At 38.0% G+C, this 23,765-nt stretch overlaps 2 protein-coding genes across 4 annotated transcripts in view; one reads left to right on the top strand and one right to left on the bottom strand.

Moving 5' to 3' along the window:
- The first annotated feature begins 276 nt into the window (after positions 1 to 276).
- Positions 277 to 8,149, top strand: LOC107658118 (cysteine-rich hydrophobic domain-containing protein 2-like). The gene is made up of 6 exons (XM_016446565.1): positions 277 to 451; positions 1,634 to 1,688; positions 3,961 to 4,116; positions 4,539 to 4,595; positions 5,026 to 5,085; positions 7,621 to 8,149. The coding sequence occupies exons 1-6, from the start codon at positions 309 to 311 to the stop codon at positions 7,669 to 7,671; spliced, it is 522 nt and encodes a 173-aa protein (XP_016302051.1). The 5' UTR covers positions 277 to 308; the 3' UTR covers positions 7,672 to 8,149.
- A 1,324-nt stretch (positions 8,150 to 9,473) lies between these two features.
- The window catches only part of lnx2b (ligand of numb-protein X 2b), an 18,263-nt gene continuing 3,971 nt past the window's right edge, over positions 9,474 to 23,765 (bottom strand). For 2 of the 3 annotated variants that reach the window (XM_016446562.1, XM_016446563.1), the window contains exons 2-10: positions 20,468 to 21,022; positions 19,013 to 19,203; positions 17,731 to 17,927; positions 15,269 to 15,670; positions 14,982 to 15,116; positions 12,084 to 12,258; positions 11,751 to 11,994; positions 11,444 to 11,602; positions 9,474 to 10,474 (exon numbers count right to left, since the gene is read on the bottom strand). In XM_016446562.1, the coding sequence (XP_016302048.1) occupies positions 10,339 to 10,474; positions 11,444 to 11,602; positions 11,751 to 11,994; positions 12,084 to 12,258; positions 14,982 to 15,116; positions 15,269 to 15,670; positions 17,731 to 17,927; positions 19,013 to 19,203; positions 20,468 to 20,862 (2,034 nt within the window). In that variant the 5' untranslated portion in view covers positions 20,863 to 21,022 and the 3' untranslated portion in view covers positions 9,474 to 10,338. Of the gene's footprint in view, positions 10,475 to 11,443; positions 11,603 to 11,750; positions 11,995 to 12,083; positions 12,259 to 14,981; positions 15,117 to 15,268; positions 15,671 to 17,730; positions 17,928 to 19,012; positions 19,204 to 20,467; positions 21,023 to 21,997; positions 22,543 to 23,765 lie in introns of those variants that run through there. The other variant, XM_016446561.1, reaches the window with a different exon arrangement.

Here is a 23,765-nt window from a genome sequence, read left to right as displayed (position 1 = left end):
CATTGACTATAGACTACAATATGTAGAAAATGAGAATATACAGTAAAAAACTAATACACGTAAAAAAAAAAAAATAAATAAATAAATAAATAAATAAAAATAAAAGGATATGAGATCATCGTACAAATAGCTTAAAAGCGTCACATAGAGACCTAGTGCGTTTTGCTTTACTATTTTTCAGCCCAAGTAGTAACTCAATATAATGTTTCATATCTAGGCTATCTGAAATAACAAAAAGCTGGGGTTTATGTACAGTGCCAGTCGACGCTGCGATGACGCTCCCTTCACAGCACTGGTGCCATGGCGTCATGAGCGTCCTACTGCCCAACATGGCGGACTTTGATACCATTTATGAGTTAGAAGAAGAAGATGAGAGAATTGTGAGTGAAGAACATCTCGTCAGATACTGTCCCGACCCTGTGGTCATGCGTGGGGCTGGTCACTTCACCGTGTAAGCGTATGAATGCGGCAGCACCGCTGTTAGTCACTGTTAGCTCATGTCTGTGTGTGTATAGCCTCCATGCTAAGCTCACTGCATGTTTTTGTCGCTAAGTTGTGGTATTAAAATACACGTAGGCCGAGCTTCTCCAGCTGTGTCCTAACAGTTAGTTTAAGCGGAAGAATCAGCCTTTCTTACCCGAAGCCTTGTTGTTAGCACAGAGATTTATGGTTTTATTGCTGTCCGTGGATAAAGGCTGCCCGGTAACCACACTCAAACTCATTAGGCTCTTTGCTTTAATTTGAAGTTGTGGGTAACTGTACTGTACGTATGCTGAGGTGAAATTAGGAGATCAGATAATATTTTAGTTAATGCAATAGTTTTCATTGGACAGTACAAGTACCCTTGCAACTGTCAGTTATGCACACATTTCTGAAGTTGAATCACCAGCAGAGCTTTGAGGTATTTTATTATTTAATGTGGTAAACAACGTGATGTTTCTACATGGGACAGTAGATGGATCATAAACAGACATCACACAAGACACTTATACAGCCTTCAGATTCTCTGGCAATTCAAGCTAAATGTAGAAACTCAACCTTCTCACTTTGTTGTGTCTGTGTTGATTTCAAGTCCTTAATTTACATCTACATTTACGTCTAACTGAAATGAACCCAGTGTTAGCCAAGCTATCTTTTTTTTCCCTGTCATGACAAACAGAGCCTTTGTTTGTAAGGTCATTTCTGCCACATAAGAAAAAAAACATGTTTTGGTAAACATGAATAATTATGAGATTAAAAGTCTATATTGTGACATTGTCATAATTATGAGATAAAAAGTCTATCACAAAGTCAATTCACTGTTTATACCATAGTTTCGACTTTATCGCATAATTACAACTTGGAATGTCATCATTTCAATTTTTATCACATAACTATGACTTAATGTCTCATAATTTCATTATTTCTATTTAATAATTCTGACTTTTGTGTCATAATTTTTCTGTCAAAATTGACTAGTAGTTCAACATTGTTACATTTCATGTCATAATTTGAACTTTTTATCATAATTATTACATAGTATCTCATGATTATTATTTACCAATGCATTATATTTTTTGTTATGTGGTGGAAATTACCCTTAACATGTTTTTTTTTTCCCATAATCATAAGCTTTTTAAAAATCTGTTTGCAGGTTTGGACTAAGCAACAAATTTGACACAGAGTTTCCTTCCGTTCTCACAGGAAAGGTAATGATTTCTAACTCACATCTACAAAGTATATCCAATTGAATTTTCTTTATGGTGTGAATAAAATATCTTTTTTTTCTAATTGACGTGACGTGACGTGACGTGACATGACGTGACATGTGGCCAAGTATGGTGACCCATACTCGGAATTAGTGCTCTGCATTTATCCCATCCAAAGTGCACACAGCAGTGAACACACACACACACACCGTGAACACACACCCGTAGCAGTGGGCAGCCATTTATGCTGCGGCACCCGGGGAGCAGTTGGGGGTTCGGTGCTTTGCTCAAGGGCACCTCAGTCGCGTGGTATTGAAGGTGGAAGAGAACGCTGTACATTCACTCCCCCCACCTACAATCCCTGCCGGTATGAGACTCGAACCCACAACCTTTGGGTTATGAGTCCGACTCTCTAACCATTAGGCCACGACTTCCCCCTTCCCGACTTTCCCTGTTGACCTTTAACCTTACACCATAATTCACCATGCTATGAGCCTCTGATTAATGAATCCCTTGATGAAGTCTCTAAAATGGTTTTAATCCAAGCTTGCTGCATTTTTGCAACAGAATCTGTCAATAAGTAAACCGTCCAGGGCTCCGGTAGGCAGGGATCCCAGCGCTGGGAGGACAGAGCTCCCAGAGACAAAATAATGAAAGAAACACTGTGCCGTCCACAAGAATAGGAAGCTTCCTGGGTCGGACGCAGAAATACAAAAAGGCTGCAGGGGGAAGAGCAGACCGAGGGAAGTGCGGGGCAATAAAGCGGAGCTCCAGTATTGTGACCCAGGGTGACATGTGAAGGATGAGGTCAGGATTATGATGACTGAAGGGTGCAGATCAGGCCTGCTGGGCTTTATTCCGAGTTCTTTTGCTGTTTGCAAAGAGACCTTTGCATCCTGTCATAAAAGATTACGACCCCGGTTTTATGGCGTACATACCCAGAGAGGAATGAGCAGCCATTCATGTTGTTTAGATGGCGCAGCCACAGGCCACGGGCTTATCTCATCTTTTTGTCCTCCCTTTGCCTTGAGAGTGTCAGAGCTTGGTTGGCAAGTTACAAGCGTGCAATTGTGAGATCTCCAGAGAACATCTGCAAACATTACAGTTTTTCTCAATTGCTAACACACTATAACTGATTCGTTTGGCACAATTTTCCAAGCCATTCATACAGTTCCTGAAACAAAGACACGTTTCTCAAAACTTTTAACACATTTGACCTGTTTTCACATACACTCCAATTTGCTCAGTGTTTTCAGCTAAACTCTACACAAGAACGGCATCATTTTGCACAGGTTTAACCATGTTCTCATTTAGAAAACACAAACACACAATATAACTACCTCAAGAATCACAAAATTAACACCAATAGCACACATTTATCCATGTGTGAACATTCAGTAGCAAAACTGATGACACAGCAGTCAGAATCTCAAGATAGTATAAAAAGGAGCACAGGTGATTATGTGATTTGGAAAATGAATCCTACTAGTGAGAGACAAAGAGGAAGAGGAGGGAAACGAAAACTGAAGGGGACGGGGTCAAAGGACATTTATTCCTGATGAAATACACAGCACTATAGTTGATCATGTTCTTGTGCATGAGGACAGCTGGCCTACAGGCTCATCTACAGGCTTTCAATACTACTTACAGATCAAATATAATGACAGAACAGTAGCAGTACTTCAGATGAGAGAACTTTTACTTTTTATATATATGTACAGTAAATACTGAAGAACAAGTTGTACAAACTCATAACTGCTGAACTAATTTGTAGCCAAGTACAGTACTTCAGTGTTATGAATTGATCTCATTAGTGTGTAAGACTATGTTGTTGTGTGTGTGTTTCTGAGGGCTTGTGTGTCATGTCTGAGGGCGAAGTTTGTTTTTTTCAGCAAGATTGAATAGTTTTGAGTGGAGAGCTTCATTTTGACCTGAAAATAGGAAGTATGGGGAATTGGGTGAGAAGTTATAGGTTTGTCTTTAGAGTTTCGAGAAAAGGAGTCACAATTTCAAGAAATGTGTTTAAGCAATCGAGAAAAAGTGTAAAAAATGTTCTTAAAAAAAAATTCCAATTACTTTATATGGAACTTTTCTTGTATTTCTTAAATGAACATTTTGTTGTTGCTTTACTATTTATAATCTATTAAAAATATTTATCTTTTTAATATATTTTTATTTCTATTTATTTAAATATTCCCTTACTACTAATGCACACAGAATCATTTACTAACTTATTTACAGTCCTGTTTTGCTTCTCTCCCATCTGCTCTAGGTTGCTCCAGAGGAGTTCAAGACGAGCATCAATCGAGTAAACGCTTGCTTGAAGAAGAACCTACCGGTCAATGTGAAATGGTTGCTCTGCGGCTGCCTGTGCTGTTGCTGTACGGTGGGCTGCAGTCTGTGGCCTGTCATATGTCTCAACAAGAGAGTGAGTCCTTCCTCAGACATGACCGGTCCTTCCCCCATTAATCTGTATTAATTACTTACTGCCTCATTTGAACACCTAATAAATAAACGCACTCAGTGAGGAGGCAAGTAGTTAACTGCATCCACTGTGTGTGAAACTGATATATGTAAGGAGGCTTGTTGAATTGTGGAAAGGTGGCGATTTTACAACTACAAATTTTAAGTTATTGGCCGTGACGTGCAGCTTACAAGGTGCTTAACTACGAGCTTCGCTCCATAAATGCCTCTGAAGTCTTCATGCCCTGGGAGTTTTATTGGCATTTGTTAAGCATGTGTTTGAAGAGTTTGACAGGGTGATTAGCATAAAAACCTGTGTGTTTGTCTATTTTTGTTTGTGTATAATTATTGATTTGTGAAAGCTCATTTTTGTTTGTGTGTTTTCAGACACGAAGATCCATCCAGAAATTGTTAGAATGGGAAAACAACAGATTATATCATAAGGTAAGATCATAGCAGAATTAATCTCAGACACATAAAGATAAGGACAGCGGATCATCTCCAATTTAGCTGCCATGTTAAGAGCCGTTCAAGTCTTGGTGTGTGGTGGATAACAATCATTAAAATGGCTGCTAACATTTGACCCTGTCAAATGCTTGTTGCCCTCGCAGCCATTTTGGTCTGATGCATTGATATAGTGCAGAGTCTGACCAGACTGTGGAAAGGTCAGCAGTAAAAAGCCACGTTCGTTTTGTTGTGTCTCGAAGCTTTGACTGACAGACATGTTAAGGAAGCTCAGCTAATCGCTGACCACTGCTTGACCTCAGCTAACCCTTGTGTGTAAAATGTGTCTGAGCATCTGAAGTGCTTGCGTCTATTTTGAAGATCTCCCGCACAGCTTTGTCTAACCCGTCTCTTCTTGTCTCGCCTTCAGCTGGGGCTGCACTGGAAACTCAGCAAGAGAAAATGTGAGAGCAGCAACATGATGGAATATGTAAGTTTGTGGATGTTGTTTTTCATGAAAGTTTCTTTACGGTGATTAAAAGTAAATCACTTATTTTTCATTTCAGGGCTATAAGCTGCTACCTAAATTACTGCAAATGCACCACAAAATTGATTGTGCAACAATAATTTAAAATCTAAGAGAAGTCAGGGAAACTTTGTGCGTCATCTCATTAGAGTATTCTCTCTGATTTATCATGCACAAGTGAGTTGTGATGACTGATTTTTGAACAAACGTCTCTTATGTACTGATTATTTTGAATGAGTCAGTCAAAAAGATTCAGCCTGTGTCTCACTTGTCGTTTTGTGACAAATTCAATTTCATAGTTTTGTTTTTTGTAATCAATTGTAAAATCATCACAAATATTTTCCAAAAAAAAAAAAACAAGATCCAATTTTATGGTTGAATTAGCTCTAAGGGAATATTTGTTTGTGTGATCATAATCAACAATGCTGTATATATGAAGAGTTTATTTGCAAAAACAGATAACTCCGTTTTTATTCATTTTCATAAATCATGTTTTTTATTTTGTTAGTTAGCTGTAACCGTGATCTGGCGCTTTTGCGATTGTCTACTACACGGGGAAGTCAACAAACTGACTTGTAAATATCATGGACAGGATGTACAGTGTGGTATACCATGTTTACATTATGTAATTTAGCTGGTTATAAGTTTTTCGCCAAGATATTATTGTAGCATAGTTTGTTTATAAGCCCTGTCTCTGTAACATTACACTTTATATGGACCTGTTTACCCAGTAAGCCATAAAATTTACGTACAAGATGCCACTCGAGTTAGGGCTGAAAATTGCACTTGAGCACACGAGGACAAGCAGATTGTCCTGGAGGTTTTTGATATTGTTTTACAATGTCATTAGTTGTGTGTTTAAAAACGATAACGTATGCCAATCAAGCAAAATTTGTTACCAAGAGTAATGTGTTCAATATACAATGCCTTTTTGATCATCTTAAAGTAAATTCTAATAAACTGTTATACTTATTATTTTTAATATTTTCTATTGTATGTAAAACATTTTTTTTCATGCTTCTAACCTGTGAATATAATATGATTGTATGAACATATGGCATTCAGAATATTCCTGTCCAACAGTTTGTTCAAATAAATACATTTATGTAAATGCTACATATGACGTTTCAATTTTAATAAATGATATTAATGAGAGAGTGCAAAAAAATCCATCCAATCTTTACTCAAACACACTTAATCCCATAATGATGATTTTTTATCAGGCCTGTTACTAGGCCCTTTTTAGGGGGGCCTTTTTGTGGGCCTAATATTCTTAGGCACATATTTTATGATCGCTCCTCTGTAGTGAGCCTTGTCTGTATGGACATGAGGAATGGCATTTTGTACCTGACAAGCGCCCTCATTATCTCTTGTGTATATGTATTTATGAAGAGTTTATTTGCAAAAACAGATAACTCCGTTTTTATTCATTTTCATAAATCATGTTTTTTATTTTGTTAGTTAGCTGTATATTTTTTTAGTTATTATTATTTAATCAAAACAACCCAACTGCAGTTTGATATTGATTGGAATGCAGGATAAAAAAAACAAAACATGATTTTAAAAAAATGGCGTTATCTGTTTTTGCAAATGAACTCATATTTATTTTAAAAACAGGCAGAAATAACTTTTAAAACTGTGATATTTATGTGTCACAAGTACAACCATGTTCATTAAAGTGACGGCATCAAATTGTACCTTATGTATGATAAATACAAAGTAAAAAAACCTATTTAACTTGCCTTTCAAAAATGTTTTTGAAAGATATCTATTGTGCTCACCAAGGCTGCATTTATTTGATTTGTATTAAAAATAATGTAACAGTAAGAACTGTAATACTGTGGAATATTACAATTTAAAATAACTATTTTTCTTTGTGAATATATTTTAAAATGTGATTTATTCCTGTAATGCAAATCTGAATTTTTCAGTCTTCAGTGTCACATGATTTTTCAGAAATTATTCATCATATTATATTAATGTTGAAACAGTTGTGCTGCTTAAAGTTTTTTGTGCAGTCTTTTTTTAAGATTCTTGGATGGATAGTTTAAAAGAACATCATTTATTTTAAATGTAAATCTTTTGTAACATTTTAAATGTATTTACTGTCACTTTTGATAAATTTAGTGCATACTTGCTGAAGAGAAGTATAAGTTCTTCAAAAAAAAAAATCGTAATCTTACTAACACCATAAGATTTGAATGATAGTGTCTATAACTTAAACTGTCGTAATCACAGTACTGACTGTTGTTAAAAGCTAAAGTAGGAAGCTTTGCACTCAGTGAACTGAAGCGTTTCTCAACAATCATCTTTATCATGTGATTCTGTAATTTGTAACTAAAAAGGTAATTTGACTCCTCAATGTTTCATTCAGTCCTTTTTTTTCTTTTTGTTCTGCATTTTCTTACAAAGTCAGACCTTAAGGTTGTAAACCACGAGGCTGGTGATTTTTACCCCTCAAGTGTGCTTTCATAACATTGTCTTTTTTTCTGTCTACAGGTTGTTCTTATAGAGTTCTTACCAAAATATCCTATATTCAGACCTGACTAAAGGACTTCTGCTGGATCCTCGTGGAAGACCCTTCATTCCTCTCCTTAGTGCCTTGTATATATGTCGGATTGAGGGTCTTCACTGGGTTTCTACAAGACCCCTTCTCCCAGTACCTTGTACAGTAGAATTCGCAACACTGTCACTTTGCTTTAGAGCAGATTTTGCACATTTCCTGATGTAGTAGAAGCGCTCCTGTGTTGCACTCAGACGTTTTGTTACATATAATGAGAGATGGGAAGAAAGCAAACTCTGATGCTGTTTAAAAAGTGCATTTACCCCAAAGTATTGTTATGAACAAGGCACCTTATGGTGTGAATTTGCCTTATGTTAAAGGACAACAGTGTGTCAGAAGTGTGTGGTGTTTTAATGTTTTCAGAGTGTGATGACTAGCGTTGGGGCTTTTGAAGCTAGTGCAGCAGATGTTTGAACTAGCTTAGAGGAACAGTCAGCACCGTGATCTGGCACTTTTGCGATTTTAACTACTGCTTGATGTCACAGCTTTATACTATATGGTAAAACAGTTTTAAAATCAAAAGTACAACAAAAAGCTGTAGAAAGTAATCCTTAGAGCTTAATAAATTATTATATTAGCAATGGAAATAATTCAGATTAAATAGATACATGGCATTTGAAGTTGTGATTTTAATATTGCTTGCTTTTTGTTAAAGATAGAAATGACCCATTGGTTTACATTATGTAGAGCGGGGGTGCAAAGAGGGGAGTGTGAAGAACAAACGTAACTCAGCATGAATGATTCGGATACAAACAGCTGCATTTGAGGTAGTCTGTCCATTTTCACTAGCGCTTTATGTATTTTACGTTTCTTAAGTATTCATTTAGCAACAGCTTACAGCAAAAAATAATAATAATAATTTGATATGTTGAGCTTTATATGGCCTCTAGGGGGCAGGCTAAGACACAATAAAGAATGTGGAGCAGTTTAAGTGCATTAAGTTTCAAATTTGGCCTAAAATGATGTCTGAGAATGTCCTGGTATGACCATGTCATCTGCATTTGGAATATGTACGTTAGCCTTTAATAATATCTTTTTTACTCTGTTTGTTTCCGAAATATGTCATCTGAATTAGTCAATTTTAAATCAACAAAATATCCTTTTGTGCCACAGTTGGATTTTACATTCTCAGCAGGTGTTTGGTGACTTTTGCACATCTTCAAATAGACCATCAGCATTTATCATCATGACCATAAAATAACATTTTTATGTTTTTTCTTACAAAAAAAAAACTGTTTTTCTTTAACAGTTGGCAACCTATTGCATTAGTTTAGCCTGTCAGCAGGATTTAAAACCTTTTAATCCTTGGTTCATAGTTCAAGGCTTAAATTCAAACTGTGCAGGGCTGATTTACATCCTGCACAGGTCCCCTGTGTGACAGCACGTGGCCCGCTCGCCCTTCAAACTGCTCAGATGGTGTGATACTCAACAGGACAAAGCCGCAGATATTGCCTGGGAATCCCACTGGGACTATAATGAACGATTTGGAAGGGGAGTGAAATATGTGGCTTTAGCATTAACTCTTGAGTAACAGAGAAAAGCAACACTAATCCAAACAAGGTTAAAATGTTGAAGCCACTGTTGTTCTGGCAGATGAGATTGAGATCTCCAGTGTAGAATAATTCTCAGCAGATTACATCCATATTTCTATTAAATATAAATCATTATTTGGAAATCTGTAAGAGTTATTAAAATGATAGAAAATACCTAATATAATCAATTACAACTATATCATACTACAGATCAGAAAAGTGAACAAAACAGCTACTGCTTAGAACAAGGATGTAATAAAATAAAACAATTTTTATTCTGTCATCATAACAACCCTTTCACATTTGCTGTGCTTATCCAAAAACAAGAACAAGAACATCATTAAAACTGACTAAAATGCAAAAAAGTAAAAAGTAAAAGGGTTGAACATACAGATGTCAGAGGCAAATAAACATTCTACAATTGATGAAAGGCCAAAGATAACAATTGGCATTTTTGGTATACAAGCAATTAAGGCAGGTGTGGATCAGTGTTTGTACATATTCATATCCAAGGCACCCAAGAGATACATTCTTAAAAATGTGTCAAACAAGCCAAGCTGTGGTTTAAAAAACAGTCCATACTATCACGTCAACAGCAACTACATAGTTTTACACTAGTGTAACTATTCTCAGAACATATAACAGTGTAAAAAGTGTCATCAGAGCGGCCATCAGCATGAGAATGTGATGTGGTCCAACTCTAGGTAGATTCAAAATAATATTTATTACCTCACTACTGACCACTTGATGTCAATCATAAACCTTCTAAAAGATTATTACTGGTTATACATGGAAACAAGACGTTCCAATCTAAAATATACACCCAGGCAAGTGGCATGATAAATACAACTTCTTTTTAAACAGGAAGTCAAGCTTGTCCAGTGCAGTTCACACTTCTTCACGAATACAGCTCAACAAAGAGCAATGCACACTTGTGAAACACTAAATGCCTACAGTGGATTAAATAATATCAACCTTTCGGCTTGCTTTTAAATCTTGTGGTTAACGATTGTTAACAGACTTCTTCAGTTTTTCACCCTGCTCTTCTCCAATAACAGACTTGTGCATCAACTTAAAATCCAGTGGTGGATCCAGTAACAGTGATAGAGTTTAGGCTAGTCTTTAAACCAGGCTGCCAGGCCAGGAGACCACGGTCAATGTGACTTTGTTCTTCTGCAGTTTCAGCATTGGGATCAAGGAGGAGTTATTCATGCCAACTGTAGTAACTCCATTCACAGCCACAATCTCATCGCCGCACCTGCAGGAGGGCATGAGGGAGTCAATAAACAAAGCAGCTCCTTTTATAGAGGCAAACTCACTGCACTCAAGAAAAATGTTCATAATAGCTTGTCAATGATGACAACTGGAGCACGACAATTAAAGGGATAGTTGATCCAAAAATTACAATTCTGTCATTCATAAAATTACGGTTGAACCACTGCTGTCACATGGGCTAATAATGTTATGTTCATAATAGCTTGTCAATGATGACAACTGGAGCACGACAATTAAAGGGATAGTTGATCCAAAAATTACAATTCTGTCATTCATAAAATGACGGTTGAACCACTGCTGTCACATGGGCTATTTTAACAATGTCCTTACTACCTTTTTGGGCCTTGAACGTGGTAGTTGCATTTCTGTCTATGCGGAGTCATAAAGCTCTCCGATTTCATCAAAATATCTTAAACTGTTTCAAAGATGAACAAAGGTCTTGGGTTTGGAACGAGATGAGGAATCTTCATTTTTGGGTGAACTATCACTTTAAGTCACTTCTACACTACCATTCAAAAGTTTTGTGGTCAGTAAGATGTTTTTGTTTCTCGTGTTCACCAAGACTCAATTTATTTGATCGAAAATACAGTAAAACCTGCGATATTGTGAAATATTATTACAATTTAAAATAACTGTTCTCCAGTTTCATATATTTTAATATATAATTCATTCCTGTGACGGTAAAGCTGAATTTTCAGCATCATTACTCCAGTCTTCAGTGTCACCAATTCTTCCTCAAGAAACATTTCTTATTATTTTAAAAACATCTGTGCTGCTTCATATTTTTGTGGAAACTGTGACATTTTTCAGTATTCTTGGATGAACAGAAAAGTTCAAAAGAACATACTGCATCCTTGCTAAATAGAATAATTAATTCCTTTCAAAAACAACAAAACCTTACTGACCCCAAATTTTTGAATGGTAATGTTGTTAAAGAGCACAGGAGACTCACTTGAGGCGTCCATCAAAGTGAGCTGGTGTTCCAGGCACTATGGTTTTAATGAAGAAGGGCTGCTGGCCACGACTCTCCTCATATCCTCCCACGATACTGAAGCCCCAGCTCTCACTGTTGGTCTTCATCAGCATAATATCACGACACCAGTGGATGTAACTTGGGATTAAAAAGATATGGTCAAATTATGAATTTTGATCATGTTTAAGCCCATACGGCCATATACTTGCCCAAAAGTTACAGAAGAGGACATCAAATTAGAATTTTGCACTCAATAATCGATATCTCAACAACAAGAAAATCGTACCTGGGCAGGCCCAACCAACGGGTCCAGAGAGGAGCCCAGTTAATGTCGTCCTCTTTGGGTCCCTCCAGTGTGTCCATGTCTTCTCTGGTGCTGGATTCTCCGTCCTGTTCCTCCTCCTCAGCAAAGGTTTGGATAACTCGCAGTGTTACTGTGTTCTGAGCGGCCTGAGTCTTTAGGATGGTCACCGCTTCATTGTAGGTAAGATGGGTCAGGTCGATATCATTTATACTCAGCAATATATCACCTGCAGCAGCCATAACATCACAGTTAACAAAAGCATTGCACATGATGCTCAGAGCTGAGCATTTTATATGGAGGCATGAGGAGAATTACCTGTTTTGACAGTGCCGTCTCTGTGTAGGCAGCCCACCGGCTGCACACTAGTGATGTAGATGGGCAAACGGCTGCGGCACTCTCTCCCACCCGCGATGGTGATGCCTAGAGAGTGTCGAGGCTCCTTCTTTAGACTCACTGTCTTCTCTTGACTGGAGAACCCAACGGGAGGCTCCTGAATCCAGATAATGTACATTAAACAACTTGCACAATAAAAAAAAAAAAATGTATGACTAAGTTTGTATGTCGATGAAAGCAACAGCAATTTCTCCAACAGCTGAATTAAGTTACATGCATCTTTCAAATAGTCATGTAAACACTGTACCAGTCCAACTATGCCAAAAACTGGACTATCAGATCTAGATATTGCAATGCTACTGTAACTTGGTTTTATCTACTATGTACAATAACTTTCAAAATATTTTTTTTTGTTTTTGAAATGTGTCTCATGCTCACCAAATTTGTATTAGCCTAATTTGATCAAAAATACAGTAAAATAGTAATATTGCGAAATTCAAATTTTTATTTTAACATTTTTGAAACTGTAATTTATTCCCGTTATTCTAATATGCTGATTCGAAGCTCAAGAAACATTTACTACTATTATCAATGTTGAAAACAGTTGTGTTCCTTAATATTTCTGTAAAAGCCATGATACATTTTATTCATATTCTTGAACTTTATTTGAAATTATTCCTTTCTTGTAACAATGTAAAATACTTTACTGTCACTTTTGATCAGTTTCATGCATCCTTGCTGAATAAAAGTATTAATTTCTGTCTTTAAAAAAATCATACTGGCTCAAAAACTTTTGAACAGTTAGTATACACACAGTAAACCAACTACAACTGGCCTTGCATTGTGAGCATGCTCTAAAAGACAGAGTTGATGTTTAATCCTTTAAACATTTAAGTATGGTTATAGTTGCGTCATGTATACTCAAAAGACTGTACCTCAACTATGCAAAAACTTACTGCAGATCCATTGTAACTGCATGCAAGCGTGCTTAATGATTAGTAATAGTGTTTTGAAAAGGTCTGTATTTGGGGGATGGGTGAAAAGTGAAAGTTTAAGACATGTGCCTGACTCCTGCGGTGAAAACATTTGTAAAAACAAACATCCCAGATCCTGCTGCGAAGCAGAGATGTGTTAATGTGAGCGGCTCTGACGCGCTGCCATCATAACTCATAGATTGTGGCAAAACGCTCTCCTTTCAGTCATCTTCTGCAGATCTCCAGGGGGGGAGGGGTGGCCTCTTCCTACCCAGCAGGGTGGCCCTTCCTTCCAGCGTGAGCTCAAGCTTCATCTCCACAGGTGAAAGCTAACTGTTACCAGCTTTGATCCCCAGCTACAAACAAACACACTGGCTGCAGCAGTTCAGAGAGCAGCACCCCGGCCTTTTGATCAGGGACGAGTCCCAGAGAGAGAGGGGGCTATCTGCTTTCATCTCCCACTACCCAGCCTGTGTTTGCTGCCTCTGTCTTCAGCTGGTGAGGAAGTGTCACAAAAGCAGGGTGTGACTGGTCTCTGGGTGAAAAGTCACCTCGCGCGCACACATGTGCAGGCAGCACAACCTATGAAACATGCAACCAAGCTTTTGCCAACGAGTCAAACTATAATTACAAAACACCTTTCTTTTACTTTTTGATCCATTTACATGGCCAGGTATTGTATACAGTGCATTCAGAAAGTATTCAGACCCCCTTCACTTTTTTTCAATTTTGTTATGTTGCAGCCTGATACTACAATAGTTTAAATTCATTTTTTTTCTCATTAATCTACACGCCGTACCTCATAATAACAAAGTGAAAACAGAATTTTAGAAATGTCTGTAAATTTATTAAAAAGAAAAACTGAAATATCACATTAACATAAGTATGCAACAACACTTGAAATTTAGCTCAGGTGCCTCCCATTTCTCTAGATCATTGCCGAGATGTTTCTACACCTTGATTGGAGTCCACCTGTGATACGGAGGTATGGAGTGTAGATTAATGAGAAAAAAATTCATTTAAACAATTGTAGTATCAGGCTGCAACATAACAAAATTGCAAAAAAGTGAAGGGGGTCTGAATACTTTCTGAATGCACTGCAACTACCTCGTAATACATTAAACTACCTCATAATATGCAAAACACTACAACACATGTGAATTTAACACATTACAATCCATGAAGCTATCATAATTCATGATTGAAAGTGTGAAATGTATGAGAAATTAATTTAATCTCACCAACTTGCTGAATCAATGTCATCTCTCTTGTATGGTTTCCTTCACTTTAGCCAGTGTTGTATATATAAATTACTTTTATTTAGCAAGGACACATTAAATTGAACAAAAGTGACAGTAAAGACAATACAAAAAGCCTATTTCAAATAAATGCTGTTCTTTGGCAAACATTCTTTTGAATAAAGAATCCAAAAACGGTATCACAATTTCCACAAAAACATTTAGCAGTGCAGCTATTTTCAGCATTGATAATAAATGTTTCTTGAGCTGCAAATCAGCATATTAGAATGATTTCTGAAGGATCATGTGACATTGAAGACTGGAGTAATGGCTGCTGAAAATTCAGCTTTGCCATCACAAGAATAAATCACATTTTAAAATATATTACAATCGAAAAAAAGTTTTGTAATAACAGTATTTTATAATATTATTATAAAATAATAATTATTTTTAAAGAAATATTTAAACGTGTGAATGGTGCATACATTTTATTTCTATACAGTATATATATATATATATATATATATATATGAATGGAAATGGGAGATTAGGAGTGAGCAAAAACTTGCATCACCCAAGTAAGCATAATGGCAGGCAACAGCTATGACTATTTGTGTCTTTAAACATGTCAACATTATGCTTAGGGCTTGGGAATCACGCTTTTTTACCTTCATGTATTCGGATCGACGCTTGAAGTACTGTGGTTCTGGGACTCTCCTGGCTCCTCTGCTCTGGCCCTCACCACCCTCCTCCGAGAGATCAGGAAGTCTCATCACAACGAAGTTCACGCGCATTTCACATGCCTGCCACACACATAACAGAGCATAACAATCACTTACATTTACTATAAAACCTGAAATCTCAATCTAGTGTTTAAAAGTAACAGATTGTATTAATAATAGTTTGAGACATCCACTTTTTCTCTCTGAAGTGATTCTGTCTGTCTGTACCTGACCTGTATGATCTGAGCTGCGCTCTCTGGGGTGCCATGTCTCAGGTCCTGTCCGTTGATGCCCAGCACTTTATCATTGTTCCTCAGTTTGCCATCTTTGGCAGCCAGTCCCCCAGGCAGCAGGTCCAGGATGAAGACTCCTGGCTCCTCAGACTTACGGATGAGTTTGATGCCCAGCGGCTCAGAGCGCTCACGCTTTACCAGGGTGACTTGGATGATGGTGCCGTGGTTCTGGTTAGGATTGGGTGATTGTGACGAGGGAGAAGCTGAGGGTTGAGCAAGATGCTCAGGCCGGGGCTTGAAGCCCTTCTCCTGCATGACAGTTAGCCTGACGCGGGAACTTGACTGTCGAAGCACAGCAATGGCACGACTGTGGGGGATGGATGCCAAACTGACATCATTGACCTGCAAAGATCAAACCGTTAGTTTGAGGTCGCAATGCAATGCAATGAGCTACAGATCTTTTCTTCCATATTGTGTTGTATAGCTAAGTGAAACAGATTATCAAAAAAATAAAAAAATAATGTAAGACAGGGACTTGGTTCTGTCCACCATTTATTGTTTGGGTGGAGGCACCTCTAAAAGGGATGGGGTTTAAATTGATTAAATGATTGGAGAAATCTGGTATACGCTACATTAAAACAACACTAATATGTCTATTATTCAAATGTTTTTAAAGACTTTAAGTCAATATTTGTACTTGGACTCAGTCCTCCTTCATAAAGTGAAAGCATTGCCTTGATATCCGTTCATGTGGGAATTCAGGTTAATGTCTAACCTTTATTTAAGATCCAACCAGTACGCTTTGTTCTCTATAAAGAACACCATATTAAAAGATCCTAAAATAATGCTGTTATTTATGCTTCTGGACCCCAAAAAAGAGAGAAAATCTTCCTGCCTGAGGCTTGGAACAGCCCTTTGTGATAATCAATGCTGTGTTGAACCGAGAGAAAAGAGAGATCCCATTTCAAGAAATAAGATATCCAAGCCATCCACAGATCTCTTTACAGGCCTTAGCTCCCTTAAAAAAAGTCAAAGAAGCTCCACTTGGGATACAGATCATTCTAGGGTTGATGGTTGACCTCATTCAGATTTCCGTATATATGATCTCAGAGAAGATGAGCTGGAGGCATTCATTAAAACTCAAGGTTGAATTTGAATGTGAAGACAGTCGTGCTGGTTTGCTTTACTAAGGCATTGCATTCCAGGACGGCCAGGAGCAGAAATCCTAGGAGAGCGTAGGATTGTGGGAACAAGAATGTAAATTTGCTTAACTGAACTGAATTGTAACTGAGAAGCACTACTGTGTAACAGCTTTTTAAAGGTGAATTCTGTAGTTTAGCGCTAAGTTAAAATGTTTTACAAATAAAACAAATACACTGTTTTTGTGAAGAGTCATCTGAATAGTGTTACTCGCACAGGATGAAGACTGTACAAAGTGTTTTAATTATGTATTTCGCCGTGTTGAAATGACGTGATCCACTGTGGTTCACTAAAAGGTGGTGCTCGTACTCACTCACTAGCTGCCGCATTTGCAGATACACTAGTTGAACAGTGTTGTTTGACGTGAAGAGTGAAAATTAGACAATGGAACACTTCTTATCGTGCTTTACGCGATTAAATAAAGAGAGGATCAGAATCTTTATGACCAAAGATGCAAAAAAGGTCTTAAGCCAAAGACCGAAAGACTTACAAAGGCAAAAAATTAGCGTAAACATCAGTACAGCTTAAACAAGGTGGATTTGATGATTGAGACCAAGTTGCTTCTGTTTTGCTGGGACAGATAAAGGAATTAATTACTGTGTGTAGTAGGCCATGCTCTAAAACTGATTAGTGTCGTTGTAATAAAATCCTGATCCACATCGATAGATGGCAGTGCAAAATCTAACACCACTGTCGTATCGGTACTTAAAGTACACAAAGAACAGCGATGCTAACGTTAGCTAAAGAACTACTGAATGCCCCTTTAAGGTCTATCTGAAATCAGTCTTAATGAAATCTGAATTTTCTAATTTAACATGAGAATGACTCCCTTCTCCATCTTCCATTCTGGAACTACACAAACAAACTGTAAATCAGCTAAATATGACCAATTAGTGAAAACTTGTGTAAAGTGGGTCAGTTCTATAGGACATGTATTGAACTAAACCTATTTTGATACATGTCCTATGACAGAATTTGTCTACTCAACTGAAAACAGCTACATTTTTATACGGGCAATACTGTGCCAGCCAATGGAAATTTCCTGACATTTGGGTAAGCAGGGTCTTGTGACCTTTATCCAGGGATGTGACTGCAATGTAAACACAATGACGCTGGGGTGTGTACACTGACAACATGAGAACTGGATAGAAAGACAGATTCAGAGAGATAAAACCAGTGGAAAACATCTAATGGGTTCAAATCCATAGCGACTGACAATCTAAAACAAGCATAATGGCATGGCGAGCTGAGATATGCCTCACCTCTAGAATATGATCTCCAGGAGCCAGCTTGCCATCCCGTGCAGCCAGTGAATCACGCACAATCTCCTGAATGACGATGTTGCCCAAGGGTGTGTCCTTCCCTCCTACTATACGCAATCCCAGATCCTCATCTGGATCCTCTCGAAGCAGCTCCACCACAGTCGCCTCTGCCACAAGACTGGACCTCAGAGGGGTGTCTGGAAAACCAAAAGACCATCAGGAACCTGATTTACAAATGCTTAAAAACTAAGTAGTTCGACATATGGCAGTAACACAAGCAGTTTGCTCGTGGCTGCTTTGGAATGAGTCATTTATTTTGGGGAAGCACACAAATGTATGATGTAATATTCCCATGAGATATTGAGAGAGTTGCTAGGTGACTTTATGACTAACAGCATTTCCATTAATCCAGATGACAGGTCCAGACTCCCCCCAGGTGTTTTAGAGCTTTAATCCAAAAAACGTTGATGTGAATCTCCATGAGTGTAAATATTCTCAGACAGTGACGATTGTTGGTTTTAATGCCATAATTTATTTTGATGCAATATTAATAACATCCCGACACTCCTCAGCCATCTACTCACAAGATTAAGGGCCATATGAAAGATTCCCTCTGTTTTGGTTTACCTAAAAGTAAACACAGCTGCAAATCAATTTCCTCAGCTTTTCACCGTCTGTGCTACACTCTTCTCACCTTTACTCCTGAGCTACCACAAATCAAAAACATGTTACAACCGTAATACACCCAAAAAAAAAAAACACCAAGAATGTGCACTATTCTTTTCTAAATCTAATCCTTATCAGGTGGTGTACAGTACAAAAAAATAGATATTATACAAATATTATATATGTAATTATTTTACCTGAATTTGTTAAAAATAACACACTAAAAGCTAAAATTAGTCATTTTAAATGCTATAAAATGCTACATAAAATGAAAAATCTGATATTTATTGTGATAATTATTTATTGTGTTATTGTGTGTTCGCAACAGAATGTTTAAGATTAAGTTTAAGTGGGTGTTAGATGACAGCAAAGCTAATGGGGAGGGGAAATATGCATGAGCAATTAAATATCCAATGCCGACCAATAAAAAAAAAAAATGCAAAATTATCTGATAACCATTTTGGTAACGATATTCCATAAAGTTATGCACATACTCCTGATTTTAATTAAATTTGGAATATCATAAATACTTAGATATGGATCTGCTAACGCTCATAGGGTTTTGTAATAATATTTGTGAGACAGGGTACAAGAAAAACAGAAAGTGCTGCTATACCATCTTCACCCTCTTCAAAGGCCGGATTGACCAGTCCAGGTTCTGAGGGTCCACCGAGTTGACCTGTGCGTGTGATCGGGGTAGACTTGGCGTCAGCTAAATCTCCATCTGATTTGCTTCCCTTTAACTCGTTCCAGGAGGGTCTCTTTTTTCTCTCCGCCTCTTCCCTGAGTCGTCTGAATGCAGGACATCTGAGAAAGAGAAAATTGGAGCACACTGAGTCAGAGAGAACTTCTGCATCATTACTCAGTGGTCTGCTGTTAATTAACCTACAAGACATTCATTACCAGATGGCAGCAACAGTAACTAAAAATATCCTAAACATGCACCAATGCTGACTACTGCTCTGGATCTTCCATATTCAGGAGTCAGCAGAAAACAGCAGCGAAAAACAAGTCAATGCTTAATCGGTTCGGTGCAAAGCTACATAGCATTTATCTATTAAAGATGAACATGCTCAGGGAGTGTGAATTCTCAGTACGGAAACAAGAGGAGCTATGCAGATGAAGACGCAAACAGGCTTTTCTGCTGCATTGCAGGGATGGAGATGGTACAGGTAAAAAAAAAAAAGGATCAGCAGAATCAGGTCTAGTCTGGGTTTAACCATGTCAACACCTCCCTCCCCATCCCGCAGCTGCTCTCTGTGTTTACATTGTGCTGTCCCTGACCACGTGAACTATCAGCCAAACAACCTTTAGACCATGCTTTACATCACAGAAGATAAGAATATTATAAAACGGCAGAAAGAAAACCCATGTAAGGGAGATGAACGCTGAGGCACAGGGTCATTCTATGCAGTGTTCCAATAGTTTAAACAGTACAGCAATAACACCAAAGTCATGGGTTTTATTCCCAGGGGCTTTTTCCTTTTTTGCATACCATATCACTTATATAATATACTATGGCTTTGGATTCAGTGAATCAACCATTTAGTGAATTCTATATTTTATACTGAACTGTAGAAACTATAAGTGTGTGCAACTAAACAATTGTGAGCAGGGTTAAAAACTTAATACAGCTTAAAGCCTTTAACTAAACAGGCAAAAATTAAACACGTCAACTCCCATGCGTTCCTGGAAGAGGTGACAAGGCTGAACTATCTGCACACATTCTATAGTAATCACTCATGTGATTCCTAATTAACTCCATTATGTAAAAGAGAGTCACCCTGTTCTTTCACTAGTCGGTCATACGGTCCACTCATGTCTATTCTTTAATCCTGCTCAGTTCTCTCAAATCTCTCTGTTCACATGAAACCTGGATAAGTGGAATTCCACAAATGTTTCAGCAGCTTTCTTAATGGCTACATGTGCATATTTATCCACCGACTTCTCATAACTGATTTAATTTTATTTCTACAGAATGATATCTGCATTATCGATGTCTACATCTCTTCGACTTTATGCTATGTTTCCCTAGTGATAGGTAAACATTTCCTTGGTGGCACGCACTAACCTGTTGTGAAGATGGGGCTGTAGTTCGCAGCGTTGCATGCTCTGCTGGCACTCGCTGCGGAACGGGCACAGCACGGCCAATTTGTCCAGTAGGTTGCGCACCAGCAGGCTGGAGGCACGGCATTGCTGTAGCTGAAGCCTCTGCCGGTCGACGGGACAGAAGTCCTGGTCGTGCAGGAAGTTGCTGAGGCAGTGGAAGCAGTACGTGTGGCCACACGGTGTGTCCATGGGCTGCAACAGAGGCTGGAGGCAGATGTGGCACACCAGCTCGTCATCCACCTCATCCTGATATTCAAACAGGTGACTGTCCCGACCATCATGACACTGTCCACATTCCTTACACACCCGCGCCCACGTTACGCCACCCACCGGTGGAGACGACTTGGGCTCCATCATGGCCTGAAGAAGTTAATCTGGAGGTCCGCAAGGGCTGGAGAGCTAATGCTGCTTTCTCAGCTTGCAACCTCTACATCTGCTTCATCAGATGAGAAGCAATCAAATATTTCCAATCCAGAAAGAGAACAATCTGCTAGCCGCTTCATCTACACCCAAGTTTCTGTTGGAAAAGAGAACAAAGGAAAACTGAAGCTCACGTCAAGCATTCTTTTTTTGGCTCATGCCGGCTGGACAGGAAATGACATGGATCCACTTAACCACAACAATATGGGAAGCGGGCTGCAGCTGTATCCTTTCCATGAGTTTCCTTCCACAACAGCAATCTGAGTTTGGCTAACTATCACTGTTAACTGTCAAGTCATTAAACGGGTTAAGCTCTGTGAAATGGCAGGAGGGCAGCAGTCAAAACTCACCTACTAGAGCGAACAAAGCAGCTGCCCAAAAAAAAAGTGCAAGAACTTAAAATGAATAGTGTAGAAATTACAAGCTTGTTGTTAATGACTTCATGCCCGATCAGTCATGGGCCACTTCCCTCTGTGAGCCACATCTCTGCTAAATCCATTTACAATGAAACCTTGTGTATCGTAACCTTAAATACACTACATTCAAGATGTCATGTGGTGTGACTCCTTCAAAACTCAAAAATATTTTATGAATTAATAATTGAACAATATTATTATTAAGTAATAATCACAACAAAAACAATTTTAACCTTGAATAATATATTTTACTTGAAAAAAAAAAAGATTCAAATGTGTAGTCACATGTTTTCAAAGTGTAAGCAATTATTTTTCAGTTGGTCAAACATTATATTTTTAAATTTCAATACAATCTTGAAAGTGTTTCAAAACCAACATCAATTTAGTGCATGTTTTTAAAATTAGATTCTTCTTTTTATTTATTGTGGGTACTCATATGTCAGTGACCCTCATAATAACACTATAAAAAATTCTCGTTTAGAATACCAAATACATAATGATAACACTACACCAAAAAAACTATTGATTCAATACAAACAATTAATAACACAATGCAATGACACAATTACAACCTGGCACTATAATGGATGAGCAAAACAAACACACTGTCTGCCATGAATGTGAGGTACTAAATCTCAATCATTATTCCAACCCACCTCAGATGCTGGCAGTGCAGTCAGACTCCCAGCAGCCACTGCATGAAAACAAGAAACTCACGCCCAACAGCTGCGCTGGCCGCCTGCAGCCTGACTGAAACCAGAGCCCGTCATCTCAACTCAACTAGGGACATAGTGTGTTTGCGCGTGTGAGTGTGTGTATGCAAGGACATGCAGTTAAAGGGGACCTCAACAGACTGGAGAGAAGCGTTCAGAGTCCGGCTGTGTCGACCCAGGAGGAGGGGTTGAGAGCGTGTGTGTGTGTGTGTGTGTGTGTGTGTGTGTGTATGTGACGGAGGACGAGGGGGAGTGTAGACTGCTGATGTGGTACTAGTGCAGGCAGAGCATTCTAAGAACCAAGCTCAACCTCTGGCCAATTACTCAGTGAGTTATGCGTGTGTGTTGTCCGAGGTCAAGCAGGACATATTTCTCTCGTTCACTGACCTCCTTCATATTCTACAGATAACTGAATGGACATAACCCAGTGAGTGCAATAATTAACACAAAATCAGTGATTCACAACCCAAAAAATGATTACCACTAGGGGCAAATCAAGTAGAATTCATTTATCACCGTAAAGGGGGGAAAAACTCTTAACAGATAATATATATCAGGGGTTTTCAAAGTTTTAGATGCAATAGACCACCAATATTTGAATATGATTAAGGAACTCCCATCCTACAATTTAAAAGGCAGCTACACACTTTATGTATAAAAGACCCAATTTATACAGTGAAAAATGATTATGCATGTGTAAAATTTTATTTGGCAAATATTTTGTTCTATTACACTTTTTTTTCTATCTATAGGCTAGTACTCTAATGTTAGGTATATTATTTATATCATTTTTTTATATAATTTGTTTTTCAGGATTTATTTAGCTAAAAATGATAAATTAATATTAATTTAGTTCAATTTATTTTGTTTAATATTATTTTTGTTATTTATATTTACATTTTCAACATTGTTTTATGTAAACTTTTCCACAGACCCTCTCTTGTGGCTCCTGGGGGTCCCCGTACACAATTTTGAAAACCCCTGATACAAATAGTATATATTACATTTATATACTAGAATATATAGTAAATATCGATATATAATTCTGCTATTTTAAAGGGGTCATATGATGTTGCTAAAAAGAACATTATTTTGTGTATTTGGTGTAATGAAATGTGTTTATGTGGTTTAAGGTTAAAAAAACACATTATTTTCCACATACTGTACATTATTGTTTCTCCTCTATGCCCCGCCTTTTTACAAAGCTCATCGGTCTGAAAAGCGAGGTGTGCTCTGATTGGCCAGCTATCCAGTGCATTGTGATTGTCCGAATACCTCAAGCGTGTGACGGAAATGTTACGCCCCTTACCATACTGTGATGCTGTGGCCCGGCCGGAGCGACGAGACAAAAACATTAAAACCCATTATAAACGAGGCATTTGTTGCATCCACTTGGAACATAATTCCGGATTATAATGACTTATACTGTCTTTTTATGCGCTGCATCACGCCGCGTAAATATAAAACCATGTCTGCATTTGTGATCGGAGAAATGACAAACAACAAAAGCTACTCTACACTGCTCAAAACTCGCGTTTGAATCATCAGTGGCAAATTCTTTAAATATAAAAAACGTACTTACAGTCTGTGAGTCAGAACAGCCGGCATTGTAGTCTAATCTACCAGGATCAGGAAATAGTCCTCCATAAAATGTGCTGCACACATCTGAATATTTGGGTTGACCTGTTCTGGAACAGTGTTGTAAATACAA

This window comes from Sinocyclocheilus anshuiensis, unplaced genomic scaffold (genome assembly GCF_001515605.1).
Source record: "Sinocyclocheilus anshuiensis isolate Anshui unplaced genomic scaffold, SAMN03320099.WGS_v1.1 scaffold227, whole genome shotgun sequence".
NCBI classification, from domain to species: domain Eukaryota; kingdom Metazoa; phylum Chordata; class Actinopteri; order Cypriniformes; family Cyprinidae; genus Sinocyclocheilus; species Sinocyclocheilus anshuiensis.
Note: the sequence above shows the minus strand (reverse complement) of the source record. Positions and strands in the feature narration are given on the sequence as shown.